Source organism: Theobroma umbraticum, unplaced genomic scaffold (genome assembly GCF_002168275.2).
Source record: "Theobroma umbraticum cultivar Fairchild unplaced genomic scaffold, ASM216827v3 scaffold_228.0, whole genome shotgun sequence".
NCBI classification, from domain to species: Eukaryota; Viridiplantae; Streptophyta; class Magnoliopsida; order Malvales; family Malvaceae; genus Theobroma; species Theobroma umbraticum.
In genome coordinates, this window is record NW_018397274.1 from 515,814 (window position 1) to 531,622 (window position 15,809).

Consider the following 15,809-nt stretch of genomic DNA (forward strand, 5'->3'; position numbering starts at 1 on the left):
CTCTCTCTCTACAGCTCGCGGCTCCCTTTCACTTCTCTCTAAACCTCCAGCTCACTTCCTCCTTTCTTTCTCTCTCGGTTGGAAGCAATGAGAATCTGAATCTCCCAACCAAAAAAAAGTCAACTTTCCCTCACTCACACTGCCAGAACCTTCCTTTCACCCTCACAATCACTGCCCAACCGAACCCATTTCCCAGATCTTCCGTTTGTAAACATTAGTTTTCTGTTTGGATGCTTTTTTGCCTTTTTTTTTTGTTTGCTTTTTGCTTGTGGTATCTTAGGTGTGGTATCCGGTTGCTAGATTAAAAAGTTTGAATTTTTTTGGTTCTAAGGTTTTTGCTTTTTGCAAAGATTTCTGGGGATTTTTGTTGAAGGAGCTCTTCCTTTTGTGAAGATTTTATATATATAGTACTCGGTTAGCCATTGATCGTCTCGTTACGCTAATTTTTATTTACTAAATTAATAAAATAATAAAAATGAATATAAAATAAAATAATAATAAAAGCACATAAAAAAAAAATAGTATCTACAGCCTTTCCCTTCAATCATCTCTTTCTTTGTTTGAGATGGATGTCAAATCCATCCTTCATGAACACCACTTGCTCTGTGATGAATATGATGAATCACAGGAACTTTGTGATATATGCAATCAGAGAATTGGTGGTATGGCTTATTATTGTGATAGATGCAAGTTCTCATTGCATGATTCTTGTGTTCATCAACACCTACCTCCTCAGATAAGTGCCCATCCTTGCCATCCCCAACACAATCTTACTCTCGTAGGGTCAAATCACATGGATTACATATGTGATATATGTTTCAATCTTTCTCGAGGCTATAGATATCATTGCAAAAAGTGTGATTTTAGCCTTGGGTATCCATGTGCTTTTTCAACTAATGATGAGAAAAACAGACTCAATGATGAGACATCTAAAAAACTTAGTGGTTTTACCCTCTTTAATTATAGGAGAGTGAGAAAGTATGAGTACATATGTAGTTGGTGTGAGAACCATTTGTCTGGAATGTGTTATTCCTGTTTTCACAATGGTGCTTATACCTGGTTCCACGATTCCTGCCTAATCAACATGCCTGCCATAATCTTCAAACACTCATTTCATCCATCACACCCTCTTCAATTATGCAACAGTCACTTTGATAACGGGTTGTGCAATGCTTGCAACCTACCAATATGGGAGTTCAGAAAAGCCTATTGTTGTAGAAAATGTGAATTCCACCTTCATGTTCATTGTGCTAAACTACGACCCAGTCTCAAGGTTGAATTACATGAGCATGGTCTTACTTTTTTTCGAATAAAAGCTAATACCCCTACCCACTTATGCAGGATATGTGGTTTTAGTTTTGATGCTATAGGGGACGACAGTGCCTTTTATCGTTGTGTCTACTGTAATTTCAATTACTGTTTCGAGTGTCTTAGAATACCACATTCTACTTCACACAAGTATCACAGGCATGATCTCAGGCTTATGGATTCATTTATAGAAGATGTTTCTGAAGAATATTATTGTGATACATGTGAAGAAGGAAGAAAACCCAAGCACAGTGTTTATTGTTGCAAGAAATGCAAATTTATTGCTCACATCGAATGTGCACTCAATAAGGTAAGGAGACATTTACTCTCCCTCTAAAGAAATTTAGTAAATATTTTTTTCATTAGGTAAACTATTAATTACTTGATCATAGGTCACATACAATATGGCCTTTAGAAAAATTTTGATGTTAATATTTTCACTTCACCAGGTTGTACATTATTGTGATATTTTCACTTGCCAATAAATTTTTTTTTTGAAATTTACATTAGGTCTTCTATAATTCCTTGGATTTATATATCATAAAGATTTTATAGTAATAAACATCATTTACTTTTTTGAATAAAATTCAATGAAAAAAAAACTAAAAAATGTAAATATATAGCAGTATTCAAAATTAATTTGGAGACGGCTTTAGTAAACTATTGAATGTTGAATAAAATAAAAACACATACATGCATCATCATGTTAATTTGTGAACATATATATTTGATTATTTAATTATTGCTTCCATATTTTAGTTTTATCTTAAATTCATTTCTTTTAGTTTTTAAACAAAAATAAAGAATAAATTACCCCTCATGTCTTACAAACCTATGTACAGGATCCATAATCTGGTTCCTAAGAATTCTTAAACTTCTTGCTTTCCATATATATAGCCCACGATATGCAAGCTATTTCTCCAACATCTTCTAGACCAACGCTGCAACTTCCCTGGAATATCCAATCAAAAACAGAGTTGTAATGTGCTTCTATGTCCCTAAATCCCCTCCTTGAAGATAACCACGTTGCTCTCGCAAACTGACAGCAGCATAATGTATGAAAATCAGCTTCTTCAGCTCCCTGGCAGAATGCACAATTACGGTCCACATTGATTTTTCGGTGTCTTAGAGCTTGCTTGGTTGGAAGAGCACCCTTCAAAGCTTTCCACATAAAGAAGATAATTTTTTGTGGAATAGTGAGCCTCCATAATTTCTTCCAAAAGCCATTTAACACTTCGCTCGAACTACCCGACTCTGCATCAACCAGTAAAGACGACATCAAGCGATAACCAGACTTCACCGTATACTGTCCATGCTTACTGTCAGCCCCACACCTGCCTATCTATAGGGACCCTCACACTAAGAGGGATAGACAATATTAGATTACTCTCATATGGAGGAAAACACCTTATAACTATCTCTTCATCCCACTTCACATCTTCCTCATTGATAAGTTCTGACACCATCATTGAAGCACTCACATTCTCCTCATATGCCATTGCAGTCCGAGGTGTTTCATATGGGATCCAAAAGTCCTCCAATACCCATATATCCTTGCCATTGCCAACTCTCCATACTAAACCATTTTTAAGGATTGCTTGAGACTCTCTAATGCTCCTCCATAGATAACTGGGGTTAGACCCTACTGGGGCATCCACATATCATGTGAATTATGTGAATATAGTCACATGGAGAAAAATGTAGTGCTTAGATGGCAAATCTGTTCCATATTTAATAGTGTATTGATGGATAGATGAATTTAAAATAAATTCAAAAAGATGTAGATGGAAAAAATTGAGTTTGTTTAGTCATAAATGAAAATAAAATATTATGACAATGTTAGAAACTAAAGATGAACTTCACTCGACGTGGTTGTGCAGGTGCAAATTGAACATTTTGATCATCAACATCCCTTGAGCTATAATGAGGCTATTGAACAGAATGAAAGTCTTCTTTGCAATGGTTGCTGTCAGGAAATTTTTGATCGACACTATGCTTGTGTTGATTGTAAATACCACTTACATGAAACGTGCACTACATTGTCGTATGAGGTGTCACACCCTCTTCATTGCCAGCATCCTCTCAAGCTCTTCACTGATATAGTTGAATTTACATGTCATGGATGTAGGGAACATTCTGGTGGGTTTGCTTACATGTGCCTTCCATGTGATTTCCAACTTGATGTGCAATGTGCTACCTCTCTAATCCCACCTAAAAATGAGGGGCAAAAGTTGAAAGAGATGGACAAAGTTTCCAAGTTGTGCCCTTTCAATCAAAATCATAAGCTAGACTTCTTCAACCGTAGACCCGGTCTCAAAGATTTGTCTTTGGAATGCGATGCTTGCAAGCTACCAATCTTGGGTCCAGGTTATAGATGTCGTGATTGTCTCAATATCAAAATTCATGAATCTTGTCTTGCACATATGCAGGAGATACAACTCACCTTTCATCCATTACACCCCCTTCATCCACAAATTGGCGATTGGGAAAATTGTTCTGCCTGTAGATTTAAAATCATTGAAAGTATCGGTTATAGTTGTCGACAGTGTGATTTCCACCTTCATCTTCATTGTGCTAATTCCCTGAAGTTGGCCTTGAAAATTAAGTCTCACATGCATAATCTTTATTATTTTGGACCAGATTATGAGAAATCCTACCAACTATGTAACCAATGCAAAAGTTACATTGGTAAGGAACCTTTCTATTATTGCGTGGAGTGCAATATCAATTTGCACTTAAAATGTGTTCCCATACCATGTTTAGTTAAATCCAAATGTCATATGCATCGTTTGACTCTTAAAAATAATTTTGTGGAAGATGATTCTGGAGAATACTATTGTGACATTTGTGAAGAAGAAAGGAACTCAAAAAATCATTGTTATTATTGTGAAGAGTGTGCTGGACTATTTGTTGCTCACGTCGAGTGCGTGCTTCTTACAGTAAGTTTATCACTCTCATTTTCTCTGTAGAATTTTTCTATACCATGTTATTTAATTTTTTAAAAGAAAATAAGAATCTAAATTACACATCACCTCATTGATTGATTGGACTTTATTAACGGTTAAAGTACATCATAAGTCCATATATTATAGATTTTTTGTTAATTTAATCTCTTTACCTGGTTATATTTTTTTAATTGGGGGTTCGATTTTTTTTTTATTGGGGGAGAGGGTATTCGAACCCTGCCCTTTAAGTAGAGGGATAATGCACCAACTAGTGAACCAAAACTAATTAATTTAGTCTCTATACTTTTAGATTTTATATAATTGAATTATTTTGCTTAACTCCATCCAAATTAACCATTAGTGGTGCTAGTGTTGCATTGACATGCAAGATAAAAAAATAAAAGAAATTGGCCATGTGGCATTTTTTTCTTTCCTTTTTTATCTTCTGTCATTTATTCAAAACGACATTGTTTTAGAGTACTATTTAAAGCACATGTAGGTTTTATTTTTCATTTTCCTTCTTTCCTTCTCTCTAGCTCTCTTCTCTCCCTAGATTCCGACCCCTATCAGTCATTAATGGTATGAAAATCTAATAAAAAAAATCAAAAAATTCATTTTTTTTTGGCCCTATTTCCCATAATTAGGATACCTTTTTCAAAATCTATCTCAATTTTCCTAGATCTAAAATCATAAACCTGTAAAAAAGAAACTTGTTTCTTTCCACTGCTGTGTCCTGGACTTGATGTTAATGATCAAGGGTTGTGTTTTTCATGTTGTAGGATTTGGAATTTCTAGATGGAAATTTCCATGAATTTTCCAACTTGAAAGATGCTGACTCACCTACTGAGAGTTCCTCTATGGATAAGTTGCTTTCCCAGCCCCATGCTGAAGTTTACCTGAACCAAAACAGAATGGTAGTTAAGTCCTATATAAGTTCATTTTAAAGATCCCATATTCATGCGAAAATGAATTTTATTTTATGAATTGTTTAATCGAAGAAAAGTTTTCACGATTTTGTGGGTGCCATTGTTGTTGCAGAAGTACTGGGTGGATAAGAAGGTAAACAAATACTGCTTCATGTTGTTTGCAAGAGATCTTTCAATCACTTGGGCAGAAGAACACCGCTATTGGCGCTGGTCATACCAAAGAGAAACAAACAGGTTAATGAACATTTTATTATCCATTCAGAATCCTTACTTAATGGTTCTAGCTCAACAAGTTTCCTAATCCGTAAACTCTTTATTCTACAGCGATGTGTTGATTGATGTTATCCAACTCTTAAACGTGTGTTGGCTAGAGATGCACGTGAAATTCAATGTGAAAAAGCTCTCACCGAAAACTTTGTACGAAGCTGTGTTCATGTTTAAGTTGATGGATGAAGCATATGGATGGGATACTCCAGTGAACTTGGGATTCACTCTTCCAAATGGGTGCAAGGTTGAACGCAAGGAAATTTTGATGACCAAGCCAACAGGAGTATGGATAGAAATCCTTGTCGGAGAATTCACAACTTCATTCGAAATTGTTGGAGAAATAGATATTTACTGTCACCAATATGATGAATTGACATGGAAGAGAGGACTTATTGTTAAAGGAGTTGCTATTCTACCAAAGAATTAAGTTATAAATTAGTATTTTGTCATAATAAATCTAACAGTACTGTAGTCAACTTGGATTGACAGCATAAAAACTCAACTAAATTCCAACAAAGATTATTCCCAACCCATACAGTAAATTTGTATATGTTACTTGACTGATTTACATTGAAGAAGTAAATTTGCATATCACCCACATTATAAACTAATCAATTACTGAAAATATGAAATTACGACTAGTGCTTGCTAAATCTCATAAATAAAATCATCTTAATAAGCAGTAACTATGTGTGCGAGGGCTAATTATTGAAGTTAACATTCCTTGAATTTTACCCCAAAATTTGTGTTAATGTTCTAGGTTGTGATCAAGTCAAATATGCAAGTTTCTAACATTTAAATAGATTAGGAGTACAATTTGAAGTAATAGCTTCAAGCATGGAAGAAGAAAAACAAAGATTATTGGATCACAGTAATGGAGTTCATGGTGTGAGAAAAACAAGATTAATTATTTTTTTTTTCTATTTATTGATGCAATAAACTCAATGTTAAGTTTCAAGATTGAATTTTCATACCTTCTTCGTTATGACAAAGCCAACTTAGCTTTTGTACAAGAGCTGATAATGTTGTGAAATCAATCACAAGCTAAGCTACAATGATGCAACAATTGGGACAGAATTAGAATTTAACATGATTTTACATTATCGTTAATTTCCTTGCAAAAGAAAAGGCAATGATGATGAAAACTTGATTTTTCATAAATATAAATTTTTTTTATTATTTTTTACAGTAACATTAAGTTTATTATAAGATTTATCTTTTTATTTTGATTAAAAATTAAATATTAAAACAGTATTTTTTTTTTACAAAATTTTTTTACACCAATTATTTAAGAAATATTTATAGACCCGCGGGGTTCTTTCTAGTTGAGTTTAATGTTGGCATCTGGCATGTGGCATTGCCAAAGCTCCTCAAGGAAGAGCACAAGCAAAACCAGAGGAAATGCGAAAAGTAAACACCAAGTAATCTTGTCATCACCCATCAATTAGACATCCCATCCCTCACCAACCCAAAGTCGTTGGTCAACTTATGTTGTCCAATAACAATCACTCAAGTGTCTTGCATTGCTTGAAAAGAAAACCAAAAGGGCTGCCAGGTGCTACCTTATTGGCGGTTCCTACTGTCGTTCCCCATCGCCCTCATGGTGGCGCCTATACATCCACAACCACCACCACCACCACCACCATCATTTGCAATTATCCTGAATCAGAATTCTTATCGCATTACTGCTGTTGGAAAAGTGTTTGACGAACAACTTTCAGGTGGTAAGTTAGCTTCACTATAACCTTTATTATGAAGAATTTTATACGCATCGCTTTTGGATTAGAAAGCATCCTGGTCAAATTGTTTCCGTAGTGAGGTAGAGTTGTCATTCAAGAAAAATTACAAGGACGAATTATAAAGCATTTTAATTCTCATGGTTTTTTTTTTTTGTTTAAAGAGTAATTTTGGGTTCAACTTTAAGAAATTGTCTTCCACTTGTTCATTGTTGAAAAACAGGGTCGGAAGAGAAGCAGCTTCAACCTCATCCGCTTGTTCAGTCAACCAATAATTAACTGCTGTTTTCATTAATCAATTTACATTTGAGTAACAACAAAAACAATGGCAAGAGCACTTCTTTCCATGATCCTGGAGCAGTTGGGTGGTTCGTTCATTCCTCTAGAGATAAAGCACCATGTCGGACTGGCTGTCGGTCTTCAAGAAGAAATCCAAAAACTCACCAGCAACTTTGAGGCCATTCAAGCTGTGCTTGAAGATGCGGAAAGAAAACAGGTGAAGGAGGCCAGTGTGAGACATTGGTTATGTAAGCTCAAAAATGTTTCCTATGATGTGGAGGATGTGTTGGATGAGTGGAACACTGCAAAACTCAAATCAAAACTTGAGAAAGAGGAGAGAGCAACTGATCATGCTCCTTTGCCAAGGAAGGTATGCTACTCTTTCTCCTTCTCTTCCTCTCAAATCATACTACACCACAACATCGCTCAGAAAGTCCAAGAATTGAATGAACAATTAGACTTTATTTCTGCTGAGAAAGATAGGTACAAATTGGAACTAGGGAGGGGAATTCATGAAGAATCTGAACGACAAATAACTCCCTCTTTCATAGATGTTACTGATGTATACGGCAGAGACCAAGATAAGAATGCTGTATTAAACATGTTGTTGGAAGAGAATAGTGAAAAAGAATCCACTCTCCAAATCATCAGTATAGTAGGGATGGGAGGAATAGGGAAAACTACTCTTGCTCGACTAGCCTACAATGACAATGTTGTGGATACTCATTTCGAGAAAAAAATTTGGGTGTGTGTCTCGGATCCTTTTGATGGCATCAAGATTGCCAAAGCGATTCTTGAATCTCTTGGAGATGCTGTGCCAAACTTTGTTGAATTACAGACTCTGCTACAACGTATTAGGAAGTCACTTGTAGGAAAAAGATTTCTTCTTGTTTTAGATGATGTGTGGAATGAAGATGACTGGAAGTGGAAACCCTTCAAAGATTCTCTCAGTTGTGGTTCTGTGGGAAGCAAAATCCTAATGACCACGCGTAAGGAGAATGTTGCAGTTGCTATGGGTTGCACTACTTTGTTCCCACTAGGGAAGTTGGCCAAGGAAGAATGTTGGCTGTTGTTTAGTCGGATAGCCTTTTTTGGAAGGACTAGCAGAGAATGCAAGATTTTGGAAGATTTTGGTAGGAAAATAGTAGGCAAATGCCAAGGTTTGCCACTTGCTGTGAAGACTCTTGGGGGCCTCATGCGTTCCAAAAGAACTATAGAACAATGGCAAAGTGTTTTGAATAGCGAAATATGGGAGTTGAAGGAGGCTGAAAGAGGTATTTTCCCTCCCTTATTGTTGAGTTATTATGATTTGTCCTCAGCTTTAAAACAATGCTTCTCATATTGTGCCATATTTCCTAAAGACTATGTGATAGAGAAAGATAGGCTGATCAAACTATGGATGGCGCAAGGTTTCCTTAAGGAGAAGCGAATCAAAGATATGGAAATCCTTGGTCAAGAGTATTTTGAAGACTTAGCAATGTGCTCTTTTTTTCAAGACTTTGAAAGAGATGGCGATGGTAACATAATTAAATGCAAAATGCATGATTTAGTACATGACTTGGCCCAGTTTCTGACCAAGGGTGAGTGTTTCACGGTAGAGGTCCATGGTGTTGAACAGCCTCAGGTAGATACTTACAGTGAAAAAGGTCGTCATTTAATGTTGGCACTTGGAGAGAAGGTCATATTTCCTACCTACATTTATAATGTTAAGAAATTGCGTAGCCTCCTAGTTGAACCAATCAATTTTTATGCTTCAATAATGAGTGAATCCTTACCCATGTTATGTAATCAGTTGACTTGTCTAAGGACATTGGACTTGAGTACCAAGTATCATACTATCTTTGGTAGCACAGTTACAGAAATTCCAAAAGAGATAGCAAAATTGATTCATTTGAGATACCTTAACATGAGTAATAATGGTGATTTAGAAGAATTGCCAGAAGCATTGTGTGAATTGTTTAATTTACAAACCTTAGACCTCAGTTTTTGCAAAAAGCTAAAAAAATTGCCAAATGGAATGGGAAAACTAGTAAACTTGAGGCATCTTAAGAATTATGGTACTTGGAGAGTAAGGTTCATGCCAAAAGGAATCGAGAAATTAACGTCTCTTCGAACACTAAGGGAGTTTGCCTTGAGTGACGGTGGTACTAGTTGTGAAACATCTTCGATTGGGGAATTGGGAAGCTTGACCCACCTTAGAGACTATCTTGAGATTAGAGGATTGGGAAATGTTAGAGATGTGAATGAGGCCAAGAAAGCAAATCTTCGGAGCAAGGAATGCCTGCTTAATCTACTATTAAAATTTGATATGGATGAGAACAAGTCAGGAGGGGGGTTACCAAATGGTGATGCACTCATTCTTGAAGCCTTACAGCCACCTCCTTACTTGGAATGTTTAGAGATACATAACTACAGAGGCTCGAGCATATTGCCAAAGTGGATGTTGGCATTGACCAACTTGAGGCATCTTGCAGTCTGCTCATGCAGAAACTGGGAGAGATTGCCTCCCCTGGGGAAACTTCCATCCCTTGAATCACTTTGGATTTATGACATAAGGAGAGTAAAGAAAGTGGGAGTTGAATTTTTAGGAATCGAAAGAGATGAGGGACAAGGATCTTCATCCTCAACTGTTATTCCCTTCCCGAATCTGAAAAGACTTGAAATTCATGACATGAATGAGTTGGAAGAGTGGGAATATGCGGAGTTTCATTTCCTAGGCAAAGGAAAAGAGCAAATTAGTATAATGCCATGTCTCAATTTCTTAGTGATTGATAGATGCCCGAGGTTAAAGGCACTGCCATACCACCTTCAAAATTCAAGCATTGAGACATTGGAGATAAGATGGTGTTCTACTCTGGAAAAAAGGTGCAATATCTATCGCATTCCTAACATTCGAATAAACTATATGGAGGTGAAAAGAGATAAAGTTTGAACTCTTCTTTGGTCCGGATGATCACAAATGCAAGCAGAAGCTCATCAGGTTCTTTTCTTTTTAAATCTATTACTAACTTGCCAAGTTGGAATACATAATCTACATTTTTGTCTGAATTATTGCATGCATACATGGTTTAGTGATGCAAAATTCAGCTGAATATCAAACTTGTTTGCCTAATTAGCTGATGTAATGAGGTTAGAAACCCCACTAAGATGAAAAGTGGCCAAACTACCACATTGGGTGGTCAAACTAAGGATAACTAGAACCTTTTCCTCTTTTGAAAAGAGTCTAGAAGAAATAAGCATTGCTCATTCAGAAAAAATATTCTTTATTTATGTTAAAATTGAGAGAAGTTTCCCCCTGCCTAAAAAGTAGGGTTTGAATCTTCCTTCCCTCAATTATAAAATTGAAAGAAAGCTCACACATTCATTAATGATGCCTAACGGCCCTAAATACAATAAAAAAGAAAACTACCACTTAATACATGAAGAAAGTAAAAAACTATCAAAGAGTAGAGGCCAACATGACCACATAGTAAATAATTTTTGATTCATGAGTACATGGTTACAAACCACTAGTGAGAACATGTCCATAAACTCAACTTACATGAAGGAAATATAACTGCCTATAGTAAGCCGCCAAAGTCTGCAACTCTCCAAGTTTGACCTTAATTTCAATACACCTCTGTGAGGTTGAGCTTGGTTCCTTTGTTTTGATCAAAGCCGAATTCCCTGAGCATTTTTCTTAGCCAAATGACATGTTTAACAGCTGATGCTGCAACGATATACTCGACTTCTACCATGTATTGAGTGACAACATCTTGTTTCTTCCTCCCGTTAACCCTATTTTGTTGAGATGAATATGTGATTGTTTTCTAATGCTTAATACCACAGCGTGTCAAGAATCCTTTAAATTCATTGGTGCAATATTCTTGATCATTGTCTGTTCTCAATATCTTCACCAACATGCTAGACTCACTCTCCTCCATAGCTTTCTACCTAATAACTTGTCATACACCTTAAATTTATCAGAGTGAATGAGTTAGAGCTTTGCTTTTGTTCTCAAGTTGCTGGTCTTTGGAAACAAATTCCTCCTCTATTTTCCATATTGGAAAATTTCACAAACTTGATCTGTAGAGATAGTTTCTGGTAGTCCCTTAACCATATTAGTAGACACCATTTTGTCTTAAAGAACCATAGTTCACATGCCACAACCGTTTGTGCCAAAGCTTTGCATCATCAGGGAGATTATGATATGCAGTAAAGGTATTCTTCAAAAAATTTATTGGGGAAGCATTTATTTTTCATGTCAATAGTGATTAATTCTTTACCAACAAAATCAAATATTATGCAGGTTTTTCTTAAATCATAGTGAGTTATTGTCTTCTAGCAACTGTTCTACACTCAACAAATTTTGGCTAATTACTTCAAGAGAGAAAATGACACTAGAAATTGTTTTCATACCTGATGTAGTTTGAAGACTCACTGTTCCTTTCCCAATAATATTTATGAAGTCTCCAATCCCAATTTTTACTTGAGACTTAATGCCTTGATCAAGCATTGTGAAGGTTCCTTCATTACCAGTATATGGTTTAAATAGGCGTTGTCCATTAGCCACACAGCATCCTTACAGGTTTGTTTTTCAACAGTCTTCATCATGAACAATGCCCCATTACAATCTTCTTTCTCCTCAACAATTGCAGCCTTTTGTTGATTACATGTGCTTCTATTTTTGCAAACCTTTTCAACATGTCCCATTTGATTTTAATATTGACATTTCACATTAGGACGGAGCTAGCAAAATTTCTTTGTATGGTTTCATTTTTTGCTATACGAGCATTGTAGAAACTTAGCCTTAACTTTCCATTGTTTTCCATCATTGTCATTTTCCTTGTCTTGGTCATTCCACTTTTGACTATTACCAACTTCTTTGTCTCAATTCCTAACCATCAAAGCACCCTCCACATGTTCATCATTCCGAATGGCTTATCATTATACTTGAGCTTGGAGGGCGTTTACTAGTTAGGTAATTGTGAGTTGAGCTATGTCTTTAAAGTCCTTAAGTGAGGATATCTTAGCCTCAAGTTTTTCAGAAAGGCTTACTAGAATCTTGTTCACAATCTTGTGTTTAATTAAATCTTTTCCAAGCAATCTAAGTTGATTGATCACCTTCATTATCTTGTCAAAGTATTCTTTAATACTCTTTTCATCCTTCATCTTCAGAATCTTGAACTTTCTATGGAGATTCGAGGCTTGCATCTGACAAGTCCTCTCACTATCATGAAACTCCTCGTTCAAATGATCCCAATCATCCTAAAGTGATTCACAAGTCATTATTGTTGTGAAAATAACATTTGACACAACTGAATGGATGCATGAGAGAGCCTTAAATCTTTTCTCCACTTCCTCGCTGTAGTGTTTCATCTATGCCATTATGGGGTTTGGTTTCTATTTTAGTGGCTCACCTCCCACTCCACAACCTCCCGTACATTGAAGGCTCTGAGATACACATTTATCTTCATGGCCTAGATGGCGTAATTTTCTTCTGTAAACACAAAGCAAAGCAACGACATTAACACTTGAGGAAGCCATAGTTATGGTTCTTTATTTTAAAAAGCTTGAGAATGAAGATTTTTAGAAAATAATTGTTGATGATTTTTTTTTGCTTTCTTGGTATCTTAAGGAGCTTTGATACATGTTAAGATTGAAAGATAGCTCACACATTAATCGATGATGCCTAGCTGCCCTACATACAAGAAAAAAGAAAACTACCACTTAATACATGAAGAAAGTAAGAAACTACCAAAGAGTAGTGGCCAATATGACCACATAGCAAATAATTGTTGGTTCGTGGATACATGATTACAAACCATTTATGAGAACATGTCCATAAACTCAACTTACATGAAGAAAATATGACTATCTACAGCAAACTAGCAAAGCCTGCAACTCTCCAAGCTTGACTTCAATTTCAATAATTTATTCTCAACTTGATGCCTGACATCTAACTCTCTAGTGGTTTATATAATGATTCTTAGGGAAGAAAACTTTTTTATTTTTCTCATGTGGGACTACAAATAAACTAAAACTATTATTTGATCATTTGATTTTCATGTGAGACCTAGATAATAATAATAATAATAATAATCTAATAACATATTCCTATAACATGTAATCTCTAAGCTCATTCGTATCCGTATCACAAGGTTTTGAAGTCCAAATAAAGTTTGCAGCGTCATCATTGCATTACATTTGTACGTGAATAGGACTAGTACTCTTTAAGACACTTTTTTGAATGGTAATTCAAGCCTGAGCATTGACACAAGGCCTTCTATCTAGATATTCTTTTCTTCTCCTTTTCATTTGAATTAAAAATCTGGCATGTACATCCGATGAAAGATTTCCACTTTGCTGTATTGTATAAAAAGTTAAATCAAATACTGTAATTTTGCATCACCGCCTTGTTTATCGTATTTCTAACTATCTTCCTCAAGCTGGATGTTTTATGTTGCAAGTATCTTTTTAAACACAAACAAGGTCTTTACACCTCAAATGACCCTAATAGATTTTGAACATCTTCATGCTGGAAATTTCACAGGAAACCAGTTGCTTCTTCAGTTGGAAGAATTCAACCAAACTGGCTGCTGAGACTATTCTTCTATGCAACTATACTAACCATCTAGTTGGCTGCTGAGTTGTATATATATATATATATATATATATATATATATATATATTGGTTAGTTTTAGATATCATATCATCTCTTGTATCCTTATTTTCTTATTTTATGTTGCTAAGTTGAATCAACAAGGGTATGGTTTCAAGTTGCATGTTTAAATCCCGATAGAAATAGAGGTAGGCTTGGTTTGCAATCCCTCAATTCGATTTAGGGTTTTCAAGTATCATGATGTATCCTTTTGTTATTTATTTGTTTATTGTTTTGGAAACAAGACCAGAAAGGACTCCCTAATGAATTGTTTGCTGTAAAGATGTATGCTTTAACAATCGAAATGCTGAAGAAGGTTGTTAAGACAAAATCCAAGGCGTAAGCCAATAGACCTGGTGTCAGAAGTACTCGAATTTCTGGTGTAAGATGTAATGGTATCTTCCTAGGTAATTTATTAGTGTATTATTGTTTTTTACCTCAACAAGCTCCATGTCAACAAATTTTATGCTTTTCGTTTTGAAGCTCTATGTTTGTCTTGGTATACCTTTGAGTTGAATGATCATATATTTGTCCACTGTTAGTGGCAAGGATCCTTATAAATTACAGTTACAGTCATTTGTTCATGTTATTTCATATCTTGTCTAAGCAAGAAGCAAATCCTCATGAATTTTTCTTTATAAGAAGAAAGATGGAAGACCAAAGAGGGAATGGATGGAAATTATAAGAAATTATTTGAAATTGATTTTTATCAAGAGCGTAACGTAAGTAAAGAATAAATTTCCAGAACCTAATTAACTTTTTTCAGGTGGAAGAGACATTAATCCTAGTTTAGGAATCAACATAACAACAACAAAGCAATGAAGAAAATCCAATAATGAAGGAATCAATAGAAGAGTAACAAGCTGGAATGGAACAATGATAGAGTGAATATCGAAAAGCAATGTTGCACCTACTTGGCTTATATGAAGGATATACCTTTTTGCAGATTAAGTGCAATTGAAACTTAAGTTTAAAGTTAGACAAAGGGATTCCAAAAACTTTTATCCTCTTAAAAACCAATAAATAGAGTAAGGTTGATTATTTATAAAGTGATTTGATTTTGAAATGCTGGAGGTCCTTGGTGTTTGTCTTCTTTTGTAAACAAAACTAAAGTGGGAATCAATTCAGTACAATTTATAGAAATGGAAAAATATATGTCACCAATGATGCTTTGGTTCAGAGTTATATCTATCATGTCTTCTTTTTGTCTTTCTTAATATCTATCACTTTTACATAGAAATAAAAGAATAAATGTATATTTATACAATGAAAAGAATAATTAACCTCAAGATTTTTAGCTTGCTACTATTATTTTTTGAAATTTAGTTTTAATAATGATGCTTCCCAACAAAAAATTTAAAAGCAAGAATAGAAGATTCCAAACTTGAAACCTTTATCCTCTTAAAAACCAATAAATGGGAAAGGTTGTTTTGGAAATAGTGATTTGACTCCGAAATGCTTTCCTTGTTTTCTCTCATTTTCTATATATTTTCTGTTTCAGATACAAAATTGTGGTATTTACATCTTTGATAGCAACATTTGGAATAAAAATGTATCAATTAGAAGAAGCATTTTATCTTTAATGATGAATAGATTTTCTTTTGTTGAAAGACAAAGAGAATAATTCTAAAGCAAGGAAGATTGGCATAGTAATTAAAGCAGTATTTGCTTTCATATTCTCTCAATAATTTCCTTGGCATATGCCAT

At 35.0% G+C, this 15,809-nt stretch overlaps 2 protein-coding genes across 3 annotated transcripts; both read left to right on the top strand.

Moving 5' to 3' along the window:
* The first annotated feature begins 17 nt into the window (after positions 1-17).
* LOC110427047 (uncharacterized) lies at positions 18-5,873 on the top strand. 2 transcript variants are annotated; one of them, XM_021442417.1, is made up of 5 exons: positions 18-1,618; positions 3,189-4,247; positions 5,033-5,170; positions 5,292-5,413; positions 5,504-5,873. In XM_021442417.1, the coding sequence occupies exons 1-5, from the start codon at positions 566-568 to the stop codon at positions 5,871-5,873; spliced, it is 2,742 nt and encodes a 913-aa protein (XP_021298092.1). In that variant the 5' UTR covers positions 18-565. The 2 variants fall into 2 exon arrangements, with proteins under 2 accessions (XP_021298092.1, XP_021298093.1); XM_021442418.1 differs by having other exon boundaries at positions 5,033-5,167.
* Positions 5,874-7,030: 1,157 nt separating this feature from the next.
* LOC110427045 (putative disease resistance protein RGA1) lies at positions 7,031-14,511 on the top strand. The gene is made up of 3 exons (XM_021442413.1): positions 7,031-7,170; positions 7,406-10,441; positions 13,994-14,511. Exon 2 carries the CDS (start codon positions 7,508-7,510, stop codon positions 10,391-10,393), a length of 2,886 nt encoding a protein of 961 aa, XP_021298088.1. The 5' UTR covers positions 7,031-7,170; positions 7,406-7,507; the 3' UTR covers positions 10,394-10,441; positions 13,994-14,511.
* Positions 14,512-15,809: the final 1,298 nt, after the last annotated feature.